This window comes from Boleophthalmus pectinirostris, unplaced genomic scaffold (genome assembly GCF_026225935.1).
Source record: "Boleophthalmus pectinirostris isolate CB_2022bp ecotype Guang Dong unplaced genomic scaffold, ASM2622593v1 HiC_scaffold_18, whole genome shotgun sequence".
NCBI classification, from domain to species: Eukaryota; Metazoa; Chordata; class Actinopteri; order Gobiiformes; family Gobiidae; genus Boleophthalmus; species Boleophthalmus pectinirostris.
In genome coordinates, this window is record NW_026571133.1 from 22,070,940 (window position 1) to 22,080,485 (window position 9,546).

Sequence of the window (9,546 nt, forward strand, 5' to 3'; positions counted from 1 at the left end):
GATCATCCTTACATGTTTAATAGGGAGAGCCACATCGCCTAAAAATAAGGTTTTGTTCAGTCTTTGCTACTTGATTCTACGTTAAACAGGTGATTTTGATGAACCTTGTATTTATTTATGTAGTTGTTGAAGCTATTATTTATTTTATTGCATTCAAATGGCAATATTATTGCATTCAAATGGCAATAAATTATTTTCAAACCTGAATTTTGAAATGGCTCACCCAGACTTTCAAATGCTATAATGAATCTGAAGGTGTGTAATTGTAACAATGCTGAATCACTGACCCCACACTCAGTCATTAAGTACTGAAATACTTTTGACTTTTTTTTCTCTCCCTGGTCCTTTCCATCTCTTCTCCGTGCGCAGCCGGTCTCCTTGGTGATACGGTTGCTATGGCGACGCAGAGACAGAGCACCGTCAGCGTTTGAGCGTTCATGGGGACCATATTATACAGTCTATGATGTGGAAGGCTCTGCATCCTTTTATGGAGTAGACCCAAACAGTCAATCAGCAGACTTGTGGTGTGAAGGTCAAAAGATGAGCTAGGTGCAACCAAGGATCATGAAAATAGTGTTCATTTGTCTAATTTTACTGGACATAGCCTATTAAAATTGTAAGCAGACATGGCCTACCTCAGTTTTATTGGGATTGACATGGATGGTAGACCAACACTTTTTACTTTGGGTCATGATGCATCAGGTCTGAACTGAATAATAATAATAATAATAATAATAATAATAATAATAATAATAATAATAATAATAATGTGTATTATTATTATTATTATTATTATTATTATTATTATTATTATTATTATTATTATTATTATTATTGTCATAACAGTATAAATTATAATAAAGAGTATAAATATGGGGGCTATAGAAAAGGTTTAAGGCCCCCAAACATCCTTGTTCCGGCCCTGGCTCTAGCTAGAGAAGGCAATATTATGTTCCTCCTCAGCGCCATCCTAATATCCCTGTGAAGACATATGCGTAAGGTTAGACTGCTGAGACTGGGGACTCTTACCACGACCGAAAGCCATGGTGTCTGCCATCGCTCCATCTCTGAGCGGCTGCTTGTCACCCAGAGCCGCGGTGAATCACGGAAAACAGCCACACGAAGCGTATCTCTTTGCGATGCTGTGAACTGGTGAGTATCCACACATCGACTCGATATGGCAGGCCTGTAGGGAGAGATGAAAACCTGCTGTTAGATCTGCTAGGTCATAAAAATAGTTAAGTCTTTAGAAGGTCTGTGTTGTGATAACAGATTCATTTGAACGCAAACTGTAAGAATACGAATATTTAGTTGGTCTAGAAAAAGGTGCGTAAACAGCCTGTAGTCTACTATGAAGATGATGGAGAGACGCACCAACGCCGAGGCCAACGCCACCTTGTTGGCGCTGCTTTAGAGACAAATTTATTTGCGATTATTGTGATTAGACTGATTCCCGGATCTCGCAAAATATGTTAAGGACTATAAGACTAAGAATCTTGTGTTGTCTGTGTGCTTGTAGGCGACAACGTTATCTGGTGTTTCATTCATAGCGCTATTTATAGCACTGTTTGGGCGTAACATCTGTTTTTCTTTGAATTAATGTAGCCTAATTGGACAGAAAAATATCAGCCTAAATAATGCAGATTCTTGATTTTATCAAAAGATGATAGTCAGCATAAATTAGAGAACCTAATAATTAAAGCATTGTCACTTAGAAAGAAGAGTAAACACAACTTTTTCTCGAGTATTGTTTCAAAAAACAAAACACTCACGTGAATGCAATTTCTTCAAAAAGCCAGCAGTAACTTTGTAAAAGTAATTACTTAGACTTATACCCATGTGTCTGCTCTTGGCCAATAGGGAATGTACGTGTTTCTTCAAAATTTCAAATAGTCTACAATTTTGTGTAAAATCATGTATGATTCTCAACGATTTCATTTGAACAGCGTGAGCATAGGCTACCCTCATGGGACATTGCAACTTTAAAAGGCCTAGGTGATCCCTAAGGACAATGGGATCTTAACAGGATATGTGTGTGAGGGGTTAATGAAATAAACCACCGCAAGGGAACTGTAGCTCCATTTAAAAGGTTTGACTTAATCCCTGGTTGCATCCTGTTCAGTTTGAAGTCACTGCACAATAGTTTATGCTTGGTAAGATTATGGATTTAAATGTCTGCAAAGTTGCTTATAAATTTCCTTTTATATATACATATTCATGTTGTTCTAACTGTAACACTTTTTCTTTACAGATGTTCACAGTTGGACCAGTATAAATATGGTTTATTCTAAGCCATCACAATCAATCAATCCCTCCATTTATTCACCAGCATTTTCATCTTACATGTCATTTAACTTCTCTGAAAGGGAAAACTCAAGTGTCCCAGCTTCCTTGCCTACAACTCCTCTCTGCAGCACTGAAGGTACAGTGACCATCCAACCAAATGGGACCTTACATGAAAGTGAGCTGACCTCTGGGGAGGTGGCCGTCTTGGGTTTGGTGTTTGGCATCATATGGCTGGTGTCCATTTTGGGAAATGCCCTGGTCTGTCTGGTTATCCACAGGAGCCGAAGGACTCAGTCGACCACCAATTACTTTGTGGTGTCCATGGCCTGTGCTGACCTCCTCATGAGCCTGGGGTGTGCTCCTTTTGGCCTCCTGCAGGTGGCCTCTGGACAATGGCCACTCAGTGCAGTTGTTTGCAAAATTGTGCGATATTTGCAGCACCTATGTCCAGGTGTTCAGGTATATGTCCTGCTTTCTATTTCTGTTGACCGCTTCTATACAATTGTTTATCCACTCAGCTTTAAAGTTTCCAGAGAGAAGGCCAAGAAGATGATCCTGGCCTCTTGGCTGTTTGGTGCAGTCTTTGTATCCCCATGTTTCTTTTTCTATGGCTTCACTACAGCAAATAGTAGCACCAGTCATTGTAACTTTTTTCTCCCCCTTGGCTGGGCAGGGACAATCTATGCTGTGCTTCATCTACTTTTAAGTTTTATGGTTCCTGTGGCACTGATAGTGTTCTTTTACCAAAGAGTTATTCGCTACATTTGGAGGATCAGTGCTGATGGCCACACAGTGCGTCGAACAATGAATATTGTCCCACGGACTAAAGTCAAGACTATTAAGATGTTTTTGATGCTCAATTCAGTTTTCTTTCTCTCCTGGACACCCTTTTATGTTGCCCAGATCTGGCACCCGTTAGACTCTCACAGCTCAAACAGACAGAGGCTGTTGTTCTTTGCAGCAATTATCTGGATTTCATTCAGCTCCACTGCAGCTAAGCCTACCTTGTACTGTGTGTACAATGCAAACTTTAGGAGAGGCATGAGGGAAACCTTTTGCATGTCATCAATGAAATGTTATCGCAGTAATGCCTACACTATCACAGCAAGTTCTCGAATGGCTAAAAAGAACTATGTTGGTGTAGTGGACCTTCCAGTGCAGGCTAAGACAATGACCAAGGAGTCAGTTTATGAATCATTCGATCGAGAGGCAAAAGACAAAAAGGTTGCCTGGCCCACCAATTCCAATCCTTCAAATACGTTTGTATAAAATTAGTTAAGTTGTTGTAACAGAATGACATCAAAGATACACACGCTACACACTGCCAACATTGATTTGCAAACTACCTAAAGACTGTATGATAACTATGTCCTCACACAAACAGAATTTTCTAATTTCTATAAAGGGCTTTTGTGGCACCCATAGTTCTTGTATTCAACACTTGTGAGCAACTACATGTTTCAGACATACCTTGTTTGTGTATGTAATATTGGTGGTTGGCCATAAGACATTATTTTCATTGTACGCACATTATGCGTTTCTTGGTGTTCTCATGTACACATACCAGATTTACAATACCTGTAGCCATATGGCTTCAAGCCATATACATCTACACCTGTATATTATGCTCACATTAACAGACTTAAATTGTGTAGTTTGAATAATCATTACCATGTTTAACTTAACTAAATGTTGTGATTTAATGTCTTGAAATGGCAAAAATTTCAGTTAGCTGAGTGAGTCTATTCTGAATAGATAAAATTTTATTTCACTCTGATTTTTGGATGTATTAATAGCAAGATAATCAGAATAAATATATGATTTCTTTATAATGCTGTTAAAGTTTTTGCTTTGTACATCTTAACAACAAAATGACAAAATTTGAGGAAAACGTGTCTTCAAATTAAAATTGTTTCAAACTTGAGTCTGAAGTAGTGGAAACACAATTGCCAGTCATAACTTTGCATGGTACCATGAAACACATGTATTAGCTGTATGTGCATTTCTGTTGTCTTGTTTTTAATTGTCCAAAAACATTTTGTGAATAGCCATGTGAGTATTTTTGTGAATTGTTTATGATCTATGCTTTGTAATAAATTCACTTTGAAAATTGTCCCGTTCATGCACTTAGTGACAATAATTAAAAGTAATCACAAACTATAAAAACAACATAACTAATTTGCATTTAAATACTAAAACATGGAGAGAATAAGAGAAGTAGAAGCAATGTCAATAAAAAGGCAAAGTACTTATGTATCTTTCATATATTTTTTTATTTATTTTACAAAACAAACTAAAACATTGCCACATACAAAACTATACTATAATAACTATATGGTTAGGCTAACATAACTTAGAACAATATATACAACATTGTCTCCTACACCCATAAAACAGGGTATTATAATTAATTTCAATAAAATATCTCAAATTATATGTGGTTGAATACATAGCCAGAAGCCAATCATTTAAAGTGCGCATAAAAGGTTTTGTAGATTGTAGATTTGTAGGGAGTAATTGAGTATGTATGTTTAATCTCATCAGAGATCAGTGACATGAATATAAATAACATGTTCTTGTTATGGGGGCTATTCCATCAAAGTTCCTTAACAAGTCCAGGCTTATCTTAAAATCCTGAGCTGAAAGTTAGCAAGCTCCATGCCCAGTTTAAGCCTCAAGTCACTCCATTTTAGAAATAAGCCTGGGTCTGACCATAGACTGTATAAACAGGTCTGTGGATTGCCCAAATATGCCAGGTTTTGGCTTTAGCTTCACGTAATAGCCCCATGGAGTTCTTCCAAAAGTGTAAATGTAACATCATTTTTAACGTTGTGTGCCTTGTTAGTCACTCATTTCTGCGTTCAGGCTTGTCAATTGCTGCCGTTGTTTTGCTGTTTTTGGATGCTTTTGTGTTGCTTCCATTATGAGGGATTTTCTGCTCATCTCCTGTAAGCAAGGCCTTTATCTCAGAGGGAATCTTTCCTTGGTCCATGGCTGAGCACCACTGCTTGTACTAGAAATATGAAGAACAGACAATGCTGCAATTAATGACTGTTGATTAAAGACCAGTAACATATATGTGTCATCAGTTGTGACTTACCATCTCCAGCTCCTCCCGTAAAGCACAAATAGCTCTCTCTTTGCTGGAGACTAGCTCCTCCAAATACTGGTAACGCAGCTTCTTTCTTGCTCTGCATTCACGCGCACTCTGGCGACTGCGCTCCAGTTTGGCTTTTAAGTCAATCTTGGCAGGTTTTCGCCCACGTTTCCCTGGTTTCTTCACTTTACCAGCCATAATCTGTCACGGAATATGGTATATCAGTCCCGTACTTTCAGAGCAAAATAACAATAGTGGCTAACTGCTAGCTGATGTTAGCTGTGTTGCGTAGCTGTAAAAATGTGCTTTAAACATAACTATTTAGCTTAATTATAGAGCAGCCCCGTTTATGTATACCGTCTATGTCACACTTAACTTATTTAATACATTTGTTTATCTAAGTGTCGCCACTATTATGCTAACTAGAAAAAGTAAGTAAAATGTACCTTGTTCTCGTCCATGTTGATGGGGTTAAGGTGTAAGCTTGACAGGTAGACTAGCTGAGCGAAGAAAGAGCAAAACGCTTTAGGGAAAAAAAAGTTCTGTGCTTTAAAAATTAAAATATACAAGATGATCGCTGCTGATCAAATCCGAAATGTTGTTTTGATCGCAATGGTCGCGTCCATCCGCTTCTTTGGCTGCCTTTAGCTTTGCCCTTTGCTGCCGCCTACAGAGCCCTAAAAGCAAGTCACAAATACAGTCCTACATGGGTCCTGTTCATGGGCAAAACTATACATTCTATGGCCAAAACAGAAATGGAACATAATAATGTATACATTTAATCATTGAGACATTGAGATTAGCCATAAGATATCTTCATTAAGGTCATTTATTTACCTGCTAGATTTAAACACGAAGTAATTTCAGAGCCTCATTAGAAAACGTAAACACATTTGTGTGTTATATGTTGGACAAACAAGAGCTGATGCTAAATTATATTCCATAACTTATAACAGTCTGTGATTATCACATAGAACAAGTTATAACATATACATTTTATCAAATAGTAATCGGTTTTTTGTTTTTAGGCCCGAGCCCCGACAGGGCGTAGGGCCTATTGCTTCCGCTCAGCGGAGCGAATGGGGAGCGACGTGCGCATGTCCGAATGCGACAAGACGACATGCAACTATTTCCACGGTGGCCCCCGGCACGAACAGCAGTATCCCAGTAACCCACGCCCAAGGCCTGGCTCATATTTACTACTGCTAAAATGAATGGAAGTCAGTGGAAGGCGATGGGTGACCTCGACGAGATGGCGAATGACGAGCGCCTCAGTGCCCGTCACTCACCAATGACCCCACGGTGACGCGGGGAAAGTCGAGAGCTTTCAAAAAACGTATAATATGTTGTTCTAAAGTTTTCGGATATATTGTTTTTGCTCGAATTATTATTATTATTATTATTATGCTCTTTCAGCTCTAATTTGACCCCCTAAACACGTTCAAAAACTCACCAAACTTTGCCCAAAATTCAGAAGTGGCGAAAAATTCGATAAACTATAGGTTTCGTGCACGGGCATAAAAAAATGGCGACACAGCGCCACCTCGAAAAGTCAAAATACATTGCGCCTATGGGAGACGTCCCGACCTCAACTTTGTCGTACAGCCACAAAATTCGGTACACACATTCAGCATGTGAAGACAAACAAAAAATGTTATTATGGCCACGCCCCCTGACAAACCAGAAGGCGGCCATCTTGGATTGAAATTTCAGTCCGCATTTTCGTTCACATTGCGTTTGAACGAACTCCTCTGAAGACGCTTCACCCACAGGCCTGAAAATCACCGTACATCATCTAGAAAAGTCGAACATCTGAAGTTAGCAGATTTTTTTTTGATAACTGTCACGGTTTACGTGCGGCGACGCTGCAAAATTTGGTCAAAGTTTTGGCGAATTTCAAGGTGACATTATTTGCTCCTGTTCGCACAGACTTAGTCCGATTGTGCTGAAATTTGAATCACTAATGTGTGATCTCAGTCTGAATATAATACACTATAAAACATATGAAAAAACACTATAGCGCCCCCTACCATAGACATGAAATGTCAACATTATCTGATCTGCACCAAATTTGGAAATTACATTCTATGCATAACTACGAGCAAAAAAGTATATTATGGACATGGTGAATTTTTCACTCTTGGCCAGCAGGGGCATTAAAACTCCTCCCAAAAATAGAAAAAAAATATATTACATGCACAGACTTAGTCTCATCATGCTGAAATTTGAATCACTAATGTGTGATCTCAGTCTGAATATAATACACGATAAAACATATGAAAAGTGAACACTATAGCGCCCCCTACCATAGACATGAAACATCAACATTGTCGGATTTGTACCAAATTTGGGAACTAAATTCTATTAATGACTAGAAGCAAAAACATATATTACTGATATGGGTATTTTTCAAGGTTGGCCAGCAGGGGGCGCAAAGAACATTTAAAGCCGTACCACTGTATGTCATTTCACTGTTTGCAGGCACAGAGTTTGCGGACCCGGCGTTTAGGGTATGGTATTGGCGGGGAGCACCATTTGCCGGCGCGGCGTTCGGCGGGGGGCGCATTGGCGAGGGCGCGGCGTTCGGCGCCGGCGCGCCGATGTTTTGTTTGTTTTGCGTTGCTTTGAATGTTTTTTTAGTTTTGGTGGAGTTGGAGTGGACTGACTGCCTAATCAGCTCTGGCACAGTGAATGTATTTAGCTGAAGAAAGCAAAAGGGTTTACACAGGAACAATTAGCATGCCTGGCTAAGTCCGGTGTCCTGTCGATTTGAGCTACCCGTCAATTTGAGCTACTTAGCACTACTGCGCGTGCGCACAACCCCCTAAGCGCTGTTACAGTTTAAATGCCGCTGATTTGAGCTCGCAAGGCAGAAGTGGAACAACAAGTAACATTTGAAAAGTGTTTTGGTTATATTGGAGTTTTGACCAGTAAAGCATATAAACAACGACATGTGCGTGTTAGATTTGCGGCATAATACCTGTGTTACATTGAATAGTTTGGATTTAATATCTGATTTTATCGTTATCATTTTCATTACATTGTATTTTATTTTGTTTCCATGTGTAGACGTTGTAACTTTGTTTAGAAAAGCGCTGTATAAATAAAATATCAATATATAATAGAAAATTCACACTGTAGCCTATGATATTTATTTAATATAAAGATTTCATTATTTCCAGTAATGTCTTTCTCTTATAGTAGGAGCCATTTGACAGAAGATAGGCCTGTTGAAATGAGTTACCTCTACCCAAATTTATATAAATGAGTGAATAATGGTGATTCTACAGTGGGAGCATATTTGGCTAAACTGGCTAACTGGCCTGTCTATATTTGTGCTCCCTTGTAGTCATTGAGGATTGTGCAAACCAAGCTACTTGAGCATAATGCAAGATACATTGGTCAAATACAAAAAATTTCAAGACAGAACACCTGGATTCTGTAAAGAGCAGTCACTCTCAAGTAGCACAAAAAAGTCACCAGATTGGGTAGCTAATCCTGGAGGCCCATTTATTCTGTCAAGGATCAAAGAAGATCTGTGAAGAATGTGAATTTTTAAAGGTACCCTGTTCTAACTCTCTGTCCCCATGCCCATGGAGATGTTACCACTTTACCTACAAAGTAAAACACATGTTTTATTTTAGTAGCAGAATGTTGTGTTTGAATAAATATATGCTTTTATGGCATGCTGTAGGACATTAAAACGAGACAAGTAGGATGTGTGCAAAAGTTGCAATTGTAATAACACCTCTTTAAGATGAATAATAGCCTATTCTCCAGCCCAAAATCTTAAAATTTACTTCCTCTTACCTTATACATTTGCCCATAAGCTAATGTATGGTGCTTGGGACTGTTGTGAACAATATTATGCTCTAATGCATTGTCAAAACAAAAAGAATACACTTTTAGCAGTCTCCAGTCCTGAATCTCAATAAATCTGTGAGTCCCTATGTGTCTGTGTGTCTCTGTGTTTGTGTGTCCTTGTGTCTCTGTGTCTCTGTGTTTGTGTGTCCCTGTGTCTCTGTTTTGTGTCCCCTGTGTCTCTGTGTCTCCTGTGTGTCTGTGTGTCCCTATGTCTCTGTGTGTCTCTGTGTTTGTGTGTCCCTGTGTCTCTGTGTCTGTGTGTCTCTGTGTTTGTGTGTCCCTGTGTGTCTGTGTCCCTA

The 9,546-nt window shown here is 39.0% G+C and overlaps 2 protein-coding genes across 2 annotated transcripts; one reads left to right on the top strand and one right to left on the bottom strand.

The window, feature by feature from the left end:
* Positions 1-2,277: 2,277 nt before the first annotated feature.
* gpr19 (G protein-coupled receptor 19) lies at positions 2,278-3,595 on the top strand. Its single transcript, XM_020926276.2, has one exon. The coding sequence runs from the start codon at positions 2,278-2,280 to the stop codon at positions 3,553-3,555; it is 1,278 nt and encodes a 425-aa protein (XP_020781935.1). The 3' UTR covers positions 3,556-3,595.
* A 1,214-nt stretch (positions 3,596-4,809) lies between these two features.
* On the bottom strand, positions 4,810-6,046 carry crebl2 (cAMP responsive element binding protein-like 2). The gene is made up of 3 exons (XM_020926674.2): positions 5,830-6,046; positions 5,387-5,584; positions 4,810-5,299 (listed from the first exon to the last, which is right to left on the bottom strand). The coding sequence occupies exons 1-3, from the start codon at positions 5,842-5,844 to the stop codon at positions 5,132-5,134; spliced, it is 381 nt and encodes a 126-aa protein (XP_020782333.1). The 5' UTR covers positions 5,845-6,046; the 3' UTR covers positions 4,810-5,131.
* Positions 6,047-9,546: the final 3,500 nt, after the last annotated feature.